Source organism: Heloderma suspectum, chromosome 10 (assembly GCF_057233095.1).
Source record: "Heloderma suspectum isolate Gila_16-S chromosome 10, 16-S_ref, whole genome shotgun sequence".
Classification (NCBI taxonomy): Eukaryota; Metazoa; Chordata; class Lepidosauria; order Squamata; family Helodermatidae; genus Heloderma; species Heloderma suspectum.
In genome coordinates, this window is record NC_139467.1 from 1,012,589 (window position 1) to 1,028,952 (window position 16,364).

The 16,364-nt window shown below is 57.5% G+C and overlaps 1 protein-coding gene across 7 annotated transcripts in view; it reads right to left on the reverse strand.

Annotated features, from left to right (window-relative positions):
- CCDC9 (coiled-coil domain containing 9) overlaps window positions 1-15,844 on the reverse strand; it is a 26,012-nt gene extending 10,168 nt beyond the window's left edge. The window contains exons 1-14 of one of the 7 annotated variants that reach the window (XM_084814521.1): window positions 12,614-15,837; window positions 12,304-12,408; window positions 11,756-11,908; window positions 11,322-11,570; window positions 11,154-11,237; window positions 10,779-10,958; window positions 9,454-9,653; window positions 9,170-9,216; window positions 8,733-8,856; window positions 8,443-8,530; window positions 7,543-7,918; window positions 7,135-7,296; window positions 6,955-7,029; window positions 208-817 (exon numbers count right to left, since the gene is read on the reverse strand). In XM_084814521.1, the coding sequence (XP_084670647.1) occupies window positions 816-817; window positions 6,955-7,029; window positions 7,135-7,296; window positions 7,543-7,918; window positions 8,443-8,530; window positions 8,733-8,856; window positions 9,170-9,216; window positions 9,454-9,653; window positions 10,779-10,958; window positions 11,154-11,237; window positions 11,322-11,570; window positions 11,756-11,908; window positions 12,304-12,408; window positions 12,614-12,988 (2,220 nt within the window). In that variant the 5' untranslated portion in view covers window positions 12,989-15,837 and the 3' untranslated portion in view covers window positions 208-815. Of the gene's footprint in view, window positions 1-207; window positions 818-6,954; window positions 7,030-7,134; window positions 7,297-7,542; window positions 7,919-8,442; window positions 8,531-8,732; window positions 8,857-9,169; window positions 9,217-9,453; window positions 9,654-10,778; window positions 10,959-11,153; window positions 11,238-11,321; window positions 11,571-11,755; window positions 11,909-12,303; window positions 12,409-12,613 lie in introns of those variants that run through there. The other 6 variants (XM_084814524.1, XM_084814523.1, XM_084814525.1 and 3 more) reach the window with 6 other exon arrangements.
- Window positions 15,845-16,364: the final 520 nt, after the last annotated feature.

Sequence of the window (16,364 nt, forward strand, 5' to 3'; positions counted from 1 at the left end):
ACTGCTCCACCCACCACAGGAGCCCCCTACTTTTCAAAACAGCAACCAGGATTTAGCCCAGGACATGCAGGGGCACACAGAACTAAGGCACCTACAAGCTGCAGAAATACAGAACCCCCAGGGGTGCAGGTGGTCCTTGCCCACCACACACACTCCAGGTTGGCCTCCCCCCTCCCTAGCTTTAAAAAAAGGAGTCCGGGTCAGATGGACACTGTAAAGGCTTTATTCTAAAAACCCCTCTCATTTGTGCACGATGACACGCATCAGCCGCAGACACCACCACCACCCACAAAAAGCAGCAGGTGGGGAAGCAGGAACAGTGCTGTGGACAATGGGCGCCTCTTCCCACTCAAGAAGCCCCCCCCCCCCCCGGAGAATCCCCTTTTCCTGGAAATGTCCAGGAAAGGATACACAAGATGGAGAGGATGGGCTGGAGAGACTGGGGCAGGGGCTGGAGGGGAGCAAGCAGAGCCCCCTCCCCAAATGCACAAGCACCCCATCCAGCAGAAGCAGAGAATGAAGGCCTCGCATGTAAGGGCCAGCGCCCAGCTGCACATGAATGGAGCATTAGCGGCACGCAAGGACGGCATTGCAGGCTCCGTGCGATAGGGGAGCTGAATCCTGCCAAACTGCGGAGGCCGTGTGCAAGTGAACGGACTGCAGAAATGTATGTGTGTGTGGGGGGGGTCACAACTGCGTCCAGCAGCTCCAAGGAGAAAGATGTTCCGTTCCCGTCAGGTGGGCTGCCAATCTCCAAGCCCCCGGGGGAGAAGGTTGACAGGAGATGGCCTCCTCTGCTTCAGGCCTCCAGGTGTTCCTGGTGAGGGCAGGTGACATAAACAGAGTCACAAACCAGAAAGCGGCTACTGAAAGTAGGCTGGGGGAGGGGGAAGAAGGCTGCAAGACCTCCATCATGCCCAGCGGCAGCAAAGACCCCATGCTGTCACACAGCCTGAAGAAGTGACCCCATTCAGGGGCTCAGAAACACCCCACACCAAAAAACCCACCACTTTGGACTCGGGTGATGAACCTGGCTTGTTCTGCTCTTCCTCCCTTCTCCCCTCTTTCTTTTGTGTTGCATCTCTTAGACTCTATGCCTGTGGGAGCGGGAACTGCCTTGTTTTTATTGATTTTAAGTATGAACTATTCGGGAAGCCTTTTCAGCAGGAGAGCAGAATAAAAATGCTTTAAATAAATATATTTAAATGTGAGTTTTTAACTCTGAATTCAAATTTCAAGGACTTTGATTTAGTGGCAGCTCTTGCTTGTTTTGATTTTCTGGAAGTATCAAATGATATAATACTCCCCAGTACCAAAATGAAACATCAAATAATGAGTAGAAAATACCTACATAAAACGTGAATGGAATGCCAGTGATTATGCATCAACACTGGCAAGACTTTTAATGGGAACTCTTTGCAGAGCAAACATTTAGCGCAGCCAGCCCAAATGCTGCTGCCGGGGGGCGGGGGGAGAAGGTGACACACCACCACCTTACCCCTGGCCACACCCTGACACACCCGGCTGCACCAGCGCAAAACAGGACCCCAAGGGCTGCCCTGCAGTGCCGCGTTGTGCCAGCAGATGGCAGCAGCACCCTATTTGAACAGCACCCACATTAGTGCAGAGTCCTGGGAAGGGGGCAGCGATGGGCAAGAGATGGGGGGCAGCAGCACCAGGGGAGGGCCTATCCACTGTGGGGGAGAAGCGAAGAAAGGGAATCTGACAGTGATGGGGTGGGGGGCAATATATCCCTTCTGGCTTCCCACTCCTACCTCAACGTGCCTTAATCAGTTTGCTTCTGTCCATGCAGGTCACCCTGACACCCCCACCCCCACCCCAGAGAGGGAGTGGGCGTGGCCCACCTGAAGAGGCCCACCAGCTAAGCCAGGTGCTTTTTGCTCCCTGACCCAGCCGTGCTGAGTGGTGGGGGGGGGCTGACAGGCACCTGCTGCACAGATACTCCTATCTCCCCTCACCCCTCGCCATTGCACACAGCACATGCATCACGAAAAGATGAGCCCAAGCAAGGTAAAGCCACAGATGAGAACTTAAGGAGGTACCGGAAGAGGAAGCAGGCGGGTCCTTCTCTGCACTTAGGCTTGTGGGTCATTTTCTGCACTAGAAGGGAGCTGTTCTCTTGGGCAAGACTGCTGAGAGAAGCCAAGGAAGCAGCCTCCTACCATGCCAGGCCACAGGCCCTGGGCACCCAGCACCGCCTCCAGTGCCTGGCTGCAGCTGCCCACCTTCTCAGGCCAAAAGAGGCCTGGATCCAGCCTGGCTGTTGCCGAGGACGCTTTTCTACCTGGAGAGGCCACTGGGGGTGGCGGCCGGGGCCTAGCTAGAATCATAGAATAGTAGGGTTGGAAGGGGCCTACAAGACCATCAAGTCCAACCCCCTGCTCAATGCAGGACTCCCTGATCCTTTTCTGATCAAGTCACCTCCCTTGTAGACCTAAGTCAGAGCATCCCTGACAGATGGCTGTCCAGCCTCGTCTTGAACGCCTCCAGTGTGGGAGAGCCCACCACCTCCCTAGGGAATTGGTTCCATTGTTGTATTGTTCTAACAGTCAGGACCGTTTTCCTGATGTTCAGCCGGAATCTGGCTTCCTGTTACTTGAGCCCATGATTCCGTGTCCTGCACTCTGGGATGATCGAGAAGAGAGCCTGGCCTCTCTCTCTGGGACAGCCTTTCAAGTACTTGAAGAGTGCTATCATATCTCCCCCGTCTTCTCTTCTCAAGGCTAAACATGCCCAGTTCTTTCAGTCTCTCTTCATAGGGCTTTGTTTCCAGCCCCCTGATCATCTTTGTTGCCCTCCTCTGAACCCTCTCCAGTTTGTCTGCATCCTTCTTAAAGTGTGGTGCCCAGAACTGGACACAGTACTCCGGATGAGGCCTAACCAGTGCTGAGTAGAGGGGAACTAGTACTTCCTGGGATTTGGAAGCGATGCTTCTATGAATGCAGCCCAAAAGAGCATTGGCCTTTTTTGCAGCCACATCACATTGTTGGCCAATATTCAGCTTGTGATCGACAACAATTCCAAGATCCTTCTCGCTTGTAGTGTTGTTGAGCCACGTATCCCCCATCTTGTAACTGTGCATTTGGTTTCTTTTTCCTAGGTGCAGAACTTGGCATTTATCCCTATGAAATGTCATTCTGTTGTTTTCTGCCCAGCGCTCCAGTCTATCCAGATCACTTTGAATTTTATTTCTGTCTTCCAAAGTCTTAGCTATCCCGCCCAATTTGGTGTCATCTGCAAATTTGATCAGCATTCCCTGCACCTCCTCCTCCAAGTCATTCATAAAAAGTTGAAGAGCACTGGGCCCAGGTCTGAGCCCTGCGCTACCCCACTCGTTACCTCACCCCAGTTTGAGAAGGTCCCATTGAGAAGCACTCTTTGAGTCCGATTCTGTAGCCAACTGTGGATCCACCGAATCGTTGTTTCATCTAGCCCACTTTGAGCTAGTTTGCTCATCAGGATATCATGGGGCACTTTGTTGAAAGCTTTGCTGAAGTCGAGGTATTTGATGTCTACAGCATTCCCACGGTCTACAAGGGAGGTGACTTGATCAAAAAATGAGACCAGATTAGTCTGGCAGGACTTGTTTTTGACAAATCCATGTTGGCTTTGAGTAATCACGGCATTGTTTTCAAGGTGCTTCCAGATGGATTGCTTTATCATCTGCTCCAGACTTTTCCCAGGGATTGATGTCAGACTGACTGGTCTGTAGTTCCCAGGTTCCTCCTTTTTACCCTTTCTGAAGATAGGGACAATGTTAGCCCTCCTCCAGTCATCTGGCACTTCCCCCGTCCTCCATGATTTCTCAAAGAAAATAGACAGCGGTTCTGAGTTCTTCTGCCAGTTCCTTTATTACTCTCGCATGCAGTTCATCTGGCCCTGGAGATTTGAACTCATTCAAAGTAATGAGGTGTTCCTTGACCATATGCCTATCGATCTCAAGCTGCAATCCTGCCCCTTCAGCCTGTACTTCGCCTCTGCCAGGGGGGGTCATAGACCCTCTTTTGGGAGAAGACTGAGCCAAAACAGGGATTGAGCACCTCTGCCTTTTCTTTGTCATCTGTTCTCGTTCTGCCATCCTTATTTAATAGCTGAACCACCATTTCTTTCCTCTGCCTTTTACTATGCACGTAGCTGAAGAAAGCCTTTTTGTTGCTTTTAGCATCCTTTGCCAATCTCAGCTCGTTCTCAGCTTTAGCCTTCCTGACGCCATCCCTGCAATTCTGTGCTATCTGCCTGTACTCTTCCTTTGTTACTTGGCCTTCTTTCCACTTCCTATATGTGTCCTTTTTTGTTTTCAGGTCATCCCTAAGCTTTTTGTGGAGCCACATTGGCTTCTTCTGTTGTCTTCCACCTTTTCTTCTTGTTGGAATTGTTTGTAATTGTGCCTTGAGAATTTCCTCCTTTAAAAGCTCCCACCCATCTTGGATCCCTTTTCTTGTTAGCGTCGCTTGCCATGGGACCTTACTGATCATTGTTCTGAGTTTATGAAAATCAGCTTTCCTAAAATCTAGGATAGGCGTTTGACTTCACTCGGCTTTTGCTTCCTTTAGAACCAAGACCTCAAGTACAACATGGTCGCTTTCCCCCAGAGTTCCTGTAACTGCTACTTTATCCACTAAGTCATATCTGTTGATTAGGATCAAGTCACGGATAGCCGATCCTCTAGTTCCTTCCTCTACTTTCTGTAGGAGGAAGTGATCCACCACACAAATCAGGAATTTCCTGGAGGGGCCATGTTTGGCAGAATGTGTCTCCCAACAAATATCGGGGAAATTGAAATCCGCCATTACTACTACATCATGCTTCCTTGAAACGTTGGCTATTTGCTTTTCAAAAGTTTCATCCTTGTCTTCTCCTTGGTTGGGTGGCCTGTAGTAGACTCTGACCACCAGGTTCCTTTTATTCTTTGCTCCATTGATTTTGATCCAGATGCTCTCGATGGGGCTACCAAGCTCCTCCTCCTGTATTTCTGTGCAGAGATATGTCTTTTTCACATACAGTGCAACCCCACCTCCCCATCTGTTCCTCCTGTTCTTTTGGAACAAGTTATGTCCCTCAATTGCTCTATTCCAGTCATGAGTCATCCCACCAAGTCTCAGTTATACCTATCAAATCATAATTTCCCTCCTGTATTAAGAGTTCAAGTTCATTCTGTTTGTTTCCCATAGTCTGGGCATTAGTATATAGACATCGAAGGCCATGTGCTTCATAGTCTGGCTTTCTTCCTACATGTGTCTGAAGACTATTATTGGGCGCTATCAGAGCTGTTCTCTCCGTTGCAGTGCATGCGCCTACGTCCATTGTTACCCCCAACATTACATCTCCCTTCCCCGTAGGATTCAGTTTAAAGCCCTCCTGATGAAGTTCCTGATGAAGTTCCCACCTGGGACCTCCTGCAGGTGCTTCACTATGGAGGGATGCTGAACGTCAACAGGTAAGTGTGTTGCTGAGACTGGACGTAGGATCTGCACAGCCCCCACCAACGGGCCCCAACTCTAGGTTCGCTCTCAGCTTACACTCCTTGTGGTGTTTAAATGGCTACTTTCAAAAATATTAAGCTAAAAAAAAGTTGCAGAAGAGGGAACTCTTGAGTAGCTCCATGCCGAACACTGGGGTGGCAAGAACACTCGCCCATGTCCAGGTAGGCGGCTCAGCTGCATGGACCTGGCTCTGGCTCCCTTCTGTTGAAAGCAGCTCTTTCTGTGGTCATCACCAGGCCCAATGGATCAGGGGATGTGCCCCCCCCCCCCCAGCTCTACAGTGCAATCCCCAAGAGCAGGCTCCCACCTGGAACAGTTTAGGGAAAGGAGTGGAACACATGTTCACCCTATTCCACCAGGCTTATTTTGCTTTGCTGGCAATAAAAAAGGTGTATAAATATTTGTAATAAACCAACATTAGCCCCCGTCTAACATCATTAGGATGGCAGGTGTTTGGCTGTTCAAATAACATCAGTGCTTATAGAAGGTCCTGCAGGCAACACATTTGCCAGACGTGGGAAAACCTTGGCTGCACTAGGCAAGGTCTCCTTCTTGTGGGGGGCGGGGGGAGCCAGCATTCACCACTACCCCAGCGTTTGGCCCTCCCTCTTGTGAACGTTTCACTTTGCATTTAATGGAGTAACAAGGAATGCTAAAAGGGCTCGGGGGGGGTTCTCCTAGAGACTTTGCTGACTTGTTCTGCTCATTTTGTTGTAGCCCTGAGGCCCCCTCCTCACTTTTAATCCCACACTCACCAAGACCAACTCAGAGGATAAAGCACATTCAGGGGTTAATAAACTGAAGCCACTACACTGTGAATGTGGACTGAGAATGGGAATGAAAGTGGGAAAGGTGCAGTTGAACAGCCCGCTCCTCAAGGAGGGGGTGAACCCCTCCACCTACACAGTGCATTTGTGGGAATGGTGCCAAAGCACAGACAACTCTACCTATTGCTCGGGTTGGTGGGTCTGGCTGGGTAAAGGTGGTGCTTCTGGGTAAACCGTTTTATTCTGTAAGCTGCTTTCAAAAGATGGCTAAGAAATATTAAATACAATTAAAATTAAAGATCCTCATTACTGGGAAGACACCCAGAAAGGGCCCTCCAGAAACACCCAGCGCCATGGGGCTTTGTTCGGGTGAAGGGAGCCACCTGTCGGCGGGCAGAAAGTATGGTGGGCCCAAGTGGAAACGTGCGCACGCCCACCCCGCAGGCAAGGCGGCCGTGCAGAGAGATGGGCAAGCACATGCCAGCAGGCAGGTGGACAGAGGCGCAGGCGGGCGGGCACCAGTCCTTCGAGCAGCAGCTGCACGGACAGGCTACAGAGGCGGCGGCAGCATGCAGGAACCCGGCAGGCAGAGGCCCCGGCCAGGAGTCAGCCAAAGCCATGCAGAGGCAGCGCCACGGGAGCAGTGGGCAGGGGCACTGCTGCGGGGGTGGGCAAAAGCTTACAGAAGCACACCCCCTGGAAGCTGGCGATCTCTACCGTGCTGGGCGCAGCTCCTGAGGCCGGCTCCCTCGCAGCTCCTGGGAAGAGAGGAGGGGCCTTCAGTGCTGGGGACGGCTGACCCTCAGGAGGAACGGCTGCCCCTGCCCACTACCCAAGGTGCCTCCTGCCTCCCCCACACACACCTTGCTCACAAGGCCCTTGCAGGGCCTCCTCTTTGGGCTCCACTACTTCCAGCTGCTTGCTCCTCTCCGCCTCTGGGGCTCCAGGGCCAGGGGGCGCCTCTCCTTCCACCAAGGGAGATGGTGGGGGACCCTGCTCGGCCAGAGGGTTTGGAGGGCTCTTCCCTGCAGCAAGAGAAGGGGTGCAAGAGCCCTAAGACCAGAGAGGCAGCCAGGGAGGGACGTCTTTCCCTCACACCCTGCAGCATCACAGGCGGGCAGAATGGAGCAGAGAGAGACGGCCAGGCCAGGCCAGGCCGGGCCCGCCAGATGTCATGACCGAGGAGGATTGGAACCATGAACCTCCCCCAGAGCTCCGCTGCCCAGCAACGCCCCCTGCCAGCCCCGCTCGGCCCAGGCTTTGCTCCTTACCAGCCCCGGCAGAAGGCTCCTCCTGGGGGGGCACAGCGAAGGGGCTCTGGGCGGTGTCTGCCCGGGGTGAGCTCAGCTCCATCTCCTCTCCCCAGTCCGAAACGGGCTGGTGTCCCTCTGCTGGTGAGAAAGGGGCGAGGGGTTCCCCCTCTGAGGTTGGCGTCTTCGTCGGGGGGGGGGGCATGGCCAGCGACGGGGGCCTGTCCTGCCCTGGGTCCTGCTCCTCCATGGAGGGGCCCTCGCCGCTGCCTTCGGCCTCCTCCTCCTCTTCCTCCCCCCCACTGACATCTTCCCACTGGTCTTCCTCTTCCTCTCCCTCCTCCTCCTCTTCCTCCTCCTCCTCAGGCATTAAGCGGGGGGAGACAGGTGGCTCCACCTGAGGGATGGCGGGGGAGGAAACAGTCAAAAGTAAACGGGTGTAGAAGAGATGTACACAATGTAAACATGGATAAATGACTTTTATAGGTAAAATGCCTGCTTAATACAGCTTACAATGCCATAAAATAAAATACTACAAAACATGGTACGATATAACCGAAAAACAGAAGAGAAGGCAGCCCCCCTCCCTCCCTCGCTCTACCATCCAAAGGTCTGTGGGGCAGCAAGAGGGCCTCGGACAGGCACTGAGCAAGCCAGCATTCCCCCCCGGCCCCGCTCCATCATCACTAGGCAGGAACTCAGCTACCAGGCACTTCCTGCACAGAGCGGAGCCGGCCCGAAGGCAACAAGCCGTTCGAGGATACAGGAGGAAGGGGCTTCAGGCTGCCACCATGGCGCAACCGCAGTCCAGTAGTGCGAAGACCCCCCGCCCACTTCTGAATCAGCTCCAGGCTTCTGGTGCAGGAGACCAGCAGGAAGCAAGAGGGGGAGCTTAAGCACCAGTGCCCCCGCCCCCCACACCTGCTGCATGGCGGCACCGTCCAACTTCTCCTCCCCCGGCACTGGGGTTTGACCTGCCTCCTCCTTCTCCCAGCGATTGTCATGCATGCTGCAGAGGGAAACATGAACCAGTGTTAAGGCTTGCATCAGACAATCCGCAACCCCCGAAAACCAGGGGGTGGGGGAGGGAAAGGGCAGCCCCAGCAACCCCACAGTCCCTCTGCAAATATGAACGTAGAGCAAGAGACAGAACCCAGGAATCCGGGGTCCCAGCACCTGCCCCACAGCAGCCTTGCCAAGGCCCGGCTCACCTGTAGGGCTTGGGGGGGCCACCTCGTGCACGCCCACGGCCTCTGCCCCTTCTGCGCCCTTCAGTCTGCTGCTCTGACAAGAACTCCCCAAAAGTGGGCTGTTTGGGGGGCCGCTTGGACTCATCTGTGAGAGGAAGAGAAGAGGGCAGGCATGAGCCACGACCCAGCACAGCTACCTGCAAGCCAGACTGGCCGTGGCTGGCAGAGCCCAAGAAGGGCTGGGCCTGGTTTCGCACCCAGAGCTACAGCACCATGTAGCAGGGGCCACCCCCTCCCCCTCTCTCCATTCACACTCACACACTTGACATAAGGTAGGCTGCCCCCCCAGGCAACCACCAGCACGCCCCATGTTCGCAAGAGGAGTGCTGTAGGACACAGCAGGCTCTCACCCAGGCCCCACTGCTTCCCCCTTCTGGCTTCGCATGTCCGCTCCTTACCTTGCCTACAGCCTGCAGAGGCTCCATTCTTGTCACTGCCTTTAAACCTGGAAAAGGGGAAGGGAGAAAATGGAGAGGCGACAACGAGGGAGGGCTGGCAAATCCTCCTCCACTTCAAGAGAAGGGGCCCAGCAGCTAGCCCCCTCCCCAAATGGGGATGTCCTGGACTGCCCCCTCCAAGCATGCAAGCCAGACTCTGCCCCGATGCCCCGCCAGCCACAAGTCCTCCTGCATAGCCACCCGCTCCCAGTTCAGCCCCCCACCCAGGTGACCCAGACACCCACGCCACATCCATCTTCTCAGCATCCCACTCGCGGCGCCACTCTCCCGTGGGCTGCCGGTGCCGCGCCAGCCGCTCCTGGTCAATCTGCTCTCGCTCTTGCTTCCAGCGGATGTATTCCGCCCGTTCGCGGCCTGTCATGGAGAGCGTCATGTCCAGGGCTGCCGACACTGCTGCCCCTCTGCGCCGGGCACTGCCACGGCCCTGGGGGGAAGAGGCAGGCAGGCAGGCTCAGCGGAGGAACTGGGGATCATGTGCCAGGTTGGGGGGGAGCAAACAAGGAAACAGCTGGCACGGGTGACACGGGAAGCAAGAGAGCCGCACGTGGGGTGGAGAGGGAGACCAGTGCAGGGCAGGGGGAGGCTGCCGCAGGTCCCTTTGTTTTGTGCCAGTTGGAAGGGGGCCTTGAGGCCATCGAGTCCAACCCCTTGCTCAGTGCAGAGATGACAGAGATCAGGCGGAGGCCCTCTTCTGTGGGACTGCCCTTTAGGCACTTGAAGAGTGCCATCCTATCCCCCCTGAGTCTTTTCTTCTCAAAGCAAAACATACCCAGTTCCTTCCATCTTCCCTCGTCGGACTTAGTTTCTATTTTATTTATTTCATTCTAGTCCCCTGATCCATCTTTGTTACCATTCTCATTCCAGTTTATCTGAATGTGGTATGGTGTCCAGGACTGGACAGAGTACTTCAGGTGAGGCTTGACCAGCACAGAGCAGAGTGGAACTATCGCTTCCCATGATTACGAAACTATACTGCTATTGATGCAACGTAACACTACATTTGCCTTCTTTGCAGGCGCATCACGCTGCTGACCACATTCTGCTTGTGATTGGCTACAACTCCAAGATCCTTTTCACACAGACTATTGCCAAGCCAGGTATCCCCCCATCTCATACCTGAACATTTGATTTCTTTTTTCTAAATGAAGAACTTTACACGTGTGTCTGTTGAATTTCATTCTGTTATTTCTGCCACTTTCTAACCTATCAAGATCACTCTGAATTTTGTTTCTGTCTTCCTAAGTACTAGCTATCCCACCCAATTTCAAATCATCTGCAAGTCTGATAAGCATTTTCCCCACCTCTTCCTCCAAGTCGTTAATGAAAATGTTGAGGAGTACAGGGCCCAGGACCGATCCCTGCAGCACCCCACTCCATACCTCCCTCCAGTATGAGGAAGCACTGATGAGCATCTTTGAGCACAGCACTCCAGCCCTCTGTGGATCCACTCAGCAGCAATGCCACCCAGCCCACATTTCGCCCCTTTGCTAAAATACGGCATCAGCACACGCCCCCCCGGTTGCTGGCCGCCGCTCACACGCACACGTACCGGAGAGGACCGCTCCTTGCCCTGCTCCATGCCAGCCTTGACCTTGTCGAAGTCTGCCCCCCCCCAGTTGCGGATGTGGCGCCGGCTCCCCTCCCGCCGGTCCGACTCAGCAAAGGGGCCGCTGCGCCGTGGGTCGTCCAGGAAGTTGCGCACAGGGTTTTTCTCCTGGAGCCCATCCTGCTGAGGAGAGCAATCAGTGCATGCAGCCAGGCTCTGGGGGGCCAGCAGGGCTGGCAGGGAGCACCCGGGACGTGGGAAGCTCTGCCAATTTTGCCCCACTCGGCCCAGGGTGGGAACTCTACCGGCAGCTCAGCACTCCCCGGCTCCCCCTGCCCCAAGCCAGCTGGGGCAGCAGCGAGGGGGCCCCGAACTCACAAGCCGGCTGCGCTCGTACTCTGCAATCTTCTCCATCTCCTCGTTCATCTTCTCAATGTTCTGTCGGCGACGCTCTTCCCACTCCTGAAGAGGGCAGAGCTGCTTAGAAGAGGCCCCCTCCCAGGGCCCCTCCAGGCCACTGGCACTCACTCACCTCCGGCGCCTCACCTTGGATCGCCTGTCAGGCCCCGCGTCTCCTGCAGGCCCCCCACGGCCCCGGGGCCTCTGGCCGCGCCCCCCGTGGCCTCGTTTGCCAGCCCCAGGGCCACCTGTGCCTGCCCCATCCCAGCTGGGCTGCTCGGGGAGGCACTCTGCTCTGAAGGAGCGGCTGCCCGGACACAGGCCCCCGCGGCCACCGGGGCTGCTGCGAGAGGCCTTGGTAGGGGGCTTCCTCTCGCTGCTGACCACACGCTTTTCCTGGGGGAGGAAGAACAAAATGATTGAGAGGACCCACAAAGGCCCCCCTCCCCTCCCGCCCAAGGGCTCCCCCAGGCGCTGTGCTCACGCTCGTGCTCATGCTGATGCGCAGAGCAGAGCCGAGCCCCCGAACTGTGGCCACAGAACATCACTCCCCCCAGCCTGCCGGACCCACATAGCCTCACCTCCGGGGAAAGCAAGACCTGCACTGTAAGGGTGGGGGGGTCCAGGTCCGCTCGCCTCCTCTCCGGCATGCCCCCCTCGGCAGACCGAGGCCTCCGGGGCCCCGTCACGGCAATGCCCTCCTGCTCAGCCCTCTTGCGGTCCTCTTCGATCTCCTGGGGGCAGGGCAGGGCAGGGCAGGGAGGAACACGTCGCGCGACCGGCAGCGCCCCCAGCCGCCCCCTGCCTGCGCAGCGCCGCGTCCCCGCAGCCCAGCCCCAGCTGCCCCTGTGGCCGGCACGCGCCTTCCCGCCAGCCGCCGCCTCTTCCCCGCGCGCCCCCTGCACTGGGCGGCCGCGGCTCGGCCTTCCGCCGGGCCCGGCACAGGGGCGCCGAGCGGCGCAGGCGTCAGCCTGGAGGCTGGTCCCCACCCCGGGCGGGGTCCCCGGAACAGACCGCGAAGCCCGGGGCCCGCCGCGCCGGCCTGGCCAGAGGGCACGCAGCCCCCGCGACGGTTCCGCCCGCGCTCAGCCACGAGGCTGGGAGGCCCGAGAGAAGCCCGCTCCTCCACCTGGTAGCGCCTGATGAGGGCCTGGTTCTTGCGCCGCAGCGCCTCGATCCGCTTGTCCAGCTCGGCATCCTTCTCGGCCTTCGACTGCAGGTCCAAGGAGGCAGACTGGGGAGCGGGGAGAAGGGCGAGAAAGCGCAGTCGCACCCCGAGCCAGGCGGGCGCCTGGCTGCGAACGGCCCTGCGCCCGGAGCCCGTCCCGGGGACGCCCCGCAGGCCCCCCTGCCGCCGGCGGGCGAGCTCGGGCAGGCGGAGGCAGGCGCGGCGCGGCCCGGCCCGGCCCCCGCTCAGCGGCGCCCTCCAGCCAGCTCACCATCTCCGGCGAGGGGCTGCGAGGGCGAGCCCGCCCCGAGGAAGGGGCTCGGGCGGCGGCGCAGGGCGGGGCCGGGCGTCCGGGCCTCTGGCCGCCCAGTCCGCGAACCCAGGCGTCCGGGCGCGTCCTGACCCCGCCCCGCGGGAAGGAGAAAGCGGGTCGCCCCGCCCGCCGGCCTGCCCACCACGTGGGCCCCGCTTCCGCTTCCTCCGCGGCCGGGGAGGGGACGCCTGGCGGGCCCCCCCTCTCCTGGGGGCGTGCGGCCGGGCGTCCTTGGTGCGGCTCCCTGCCCCGGAGGGCAGCGCGCCCAAGGCGGGAGGCCGCCGGGCGCGGGGGGCTCTCGACCCCGGCTCGTTTGCCGCCCCCCGAGCGCATCCGCAGCGGAGGACCCCCGCCCGGGCCTGTCGCTCCTGAGGCTGCAGCCCGAGTTGCGCCCCCCGCCGCGCGATCCGTCCGGCTTTGCGCGCGCGCGCGCGCCCCCTCCCCCGTTCTCCGCGGGGCGGGACATGCACCCGCCGGGAGCCCCCGGTCCGAAGGGGGCGAGCTGCAACCCCCGGCTGGGGTCTTGACCGGGGCGGGTCGCGCCCGCCCGCTTCCTCGCACGGAGAGGCGGCAGGAGGCCGTTCGGGACGCTCCGCGTGCTGTAGGAGTCGCAGCCGGCCGAGGTTCATCAGCGACTGAGTAACGAACCCTTGACCGGTGCGCCCGGGCGCCGGAGCGCGGCGGGCTCAGCGGGCCGAGGGCAGAGAGCGGCCTGGAGAGGAAAGGCGCGCCCGCCTCCGCCGCTGCGAGCCCTGCGGGGCGGTGTCCCGGCCGATGCGCTTTCCGCAGCGCCAGGAGGGGCCTCCCAAGCACTGGCAAAGCGAGCCCCGCTGGCTCGCGAGGACCAGAGGCCAGTCTGCGCGGCTGGGCGGCACTTGTATCAGGGCCAGCTAACGTCCCACCGAAACCTGCAAGCCCCCTGAGTTCCCCAGACCTCTTCCTCAGGCCAGACTAGGGCTGTGCAACGCGTGCCCCTCCCCCAGACACTTAGGCCTGCAACTCCCATCGCCCCAGCCAGCATAGCCAGTGGCAAGGCATGATGGGAGTTGCAGGCCAAAACATCTAGAGAGCCACCAGTTGGCTAGAGGCAGATGACTCAAGGGGATCAGTTTCTGATCGGCTGGCAGGCCCAGCTGCTGTTGCCCTCCAAGCCCGCGAGATGGCAGCACTCGACAGCGAGGAGGCCAAGCCGGGGCTACAGGAGGCTCTCGGTCTGCTGCTCAGGGAGACGGATGCAGGGAACGCAGATGTGGCCCACAGACAGCCCAGCATGCAGGGACCTCCCCCTGCGCAAGCACCGCAGGAGCACTCTTGCCCAGCTCGGGCGATGTGCCCAGGATGGGTCAGATCTGTCTGCCCTGAGCAGCACCAAAGTCCTCCTGGTCTCGCCTTGTGCGTCCCGTATCTCCAGAAGGCGATGCAGTACTCAGGTGTTTATCTTATGCTCTGCCTTTCTACTAAAACGAGTGCTCAAGGCAGCTCCCGCGAACAGTGATGAAGTACAGATAAAATGTGACATAATCATGGCCGCATTAAACGCATCCGTTGAAAACACAGTGAAAAGAAAGAAGAAATCAACAGCACCCACCAGCTAAAAGCCTAGTTCAGCCAACAAGAAGACGCCTTAATTTTCTTGGTAGAAAGGTGGAGTATACATCAAAGACACAGATAACGCACAGCCTGTTTGAGTTCAAATGTCTTTGCCTGCCAGCGGAAGGACGACAATGATGGAGCCAGCCTCGCCCCCTGGCAGGGAGTCCCAGGGCCTGGGAGCAGCCACTGAGGAGGCCCTCCCTCATGTTCTGCCAGAGGTGCCTCCAACAGTGGGGCAGAAAGGCCCCTCCTAAGGATCTTGAAACCCAGGCTCGTACAGGAGAATGTGGCTTTTGTGGTCTTTCCAGTCGCCTGTCCCAAGTCATGTAATAAGCACTTTGAATTGTGCCCATAAACAGACCAGGAACCAGTCAAGCTGTTGTAGCAAGGGAATCACATGCTCCCTATAACTGGCTCTGGTCAACCGTCTGACCTCAGCACTCTGGACCAGCTGAACATCAGAAGAGCCCTGTTGGCTCAGACCACGGTCCATCCAGGATTCTGTTCACACAGTGGCCAGCCAGCTGCCCACAGGAAACCCACAAGCGGGACATGAGTGCAACAGCACCCTCCTGCCCATGTTCCCCAGCAGCCGGAGTACACAGGCATACTGCCTCGGATACTGGAGGTCACATATAGCCATCAGGACGAGTAGCCGTGATAGCCCTCTCCTCCAGGAATCTGTCCAATCCCCTTTAAAGCCATCCAAATGGGTGGCCATCAAGACATCCTGTGGTAGCGAATTCCATAGCTTAACTCTGCGCTGTGTGTTTTATCTGTCCTGAACCTCCCACCAGTCAGCTTCATGGGACAACCCCACTGGGTATTACAGGAGAAGAATGTTGCCCACGTTCTCCACACCAGGCATAATGTTGTACACCTTTATCATGCCCCCCCCTTTTCCAAACTAAACAACCCCAGTTGTTGTAACCTCCCCTCACAGGGAAGATGTTCCAGGCACTGACTTAGAACCTGAACAGCTTCCTTGGATTTAGATGGAAAGGAGTTGAGTGTCATCAGCATATTGGTGGCACCAAACACCAGGCAATCTCTCCAGTATACAGTGTTTCATGTATATATTAACTGGCACGGGGGATGAGATGGAGCCCTGAGGGAGCCCGCTGTCAGGGTGGACACTGAGCCCATAGAATCCCAGAGTAGTTCTGATTCTGAGGAAGAGCGGTCGCTCCTGGGAGAGGAGCGCGCTCCTCTTTCCCAGGGCCAACAGCTGACGGAGATTCCTCCCACCAGCATTCCTAGTTTAGTTAGCAGTCCAGGGAGTGACCAAGCACAGACAGCAGACTTGGTGGATGCGCGGCGCAGACGCAGAGAGCGGCGCCAGATGGAGGGCGTGGAAAGGAGGCGAAGTGCCCGGATGGCGCGCAAACAACGGCTACGCCCTGAGGATCCAAGGGAAAAGGGGAGGGACTCTCCCTAGTCCTTAAGTTCAGGGGTCTGCCAGTAACTCCCTTTCAAACGGGGACCACCTGTTCCAACTTAGGGCATAGGTACTGTGCTGCTCAGATCTAGTTGCAATCGGTATAGTTGTTAAGTTGTAAAAGAAGAATAAAGCTTTGAAAGGAATCCCTTTGTCTGTGTCTGGACTTGGCTACTGGTTTAGACAGAGAGAGACCTCCAAGGAGCCCTTGACACCTGCAGGCCATGGAACCCCCAGCACCACCTTCCGAGACAGCCCCTCCAAGATGGAACGGGGCCACCATATATCATTGCCTCCAAGTCCCAGCCCAGCCAGGCATTCCAGAAGGATACCACGGCGAATGCTGCTGAGAGGTCTGGCAGAACCCACAGGGACACTACCCCTCCCCCCGCCCAGTTCCCAGTGTGGATTTTCCACCAAGGTGACCAAAGCCGTCTCTGTCCCTTAAACAGGCCCGTGCCAGATTGAAATGGATCTAGATAATCCTTTGCATCCAGTAACACCTGGGGCTGAGAAGCCACCACACATCCCAGCACGTGGCCCAAGGATGGAACTCTGGAGGTCTGTCTTACGTGATGTGCTGCTTCGATCCCACTGGGAGCCCTCCCTTCTTCCAGGGAGCCCCAGATGGGGGTCATAGAATCACAGAATAGTAGGGTTGGAAGGGGCCTACAAGGC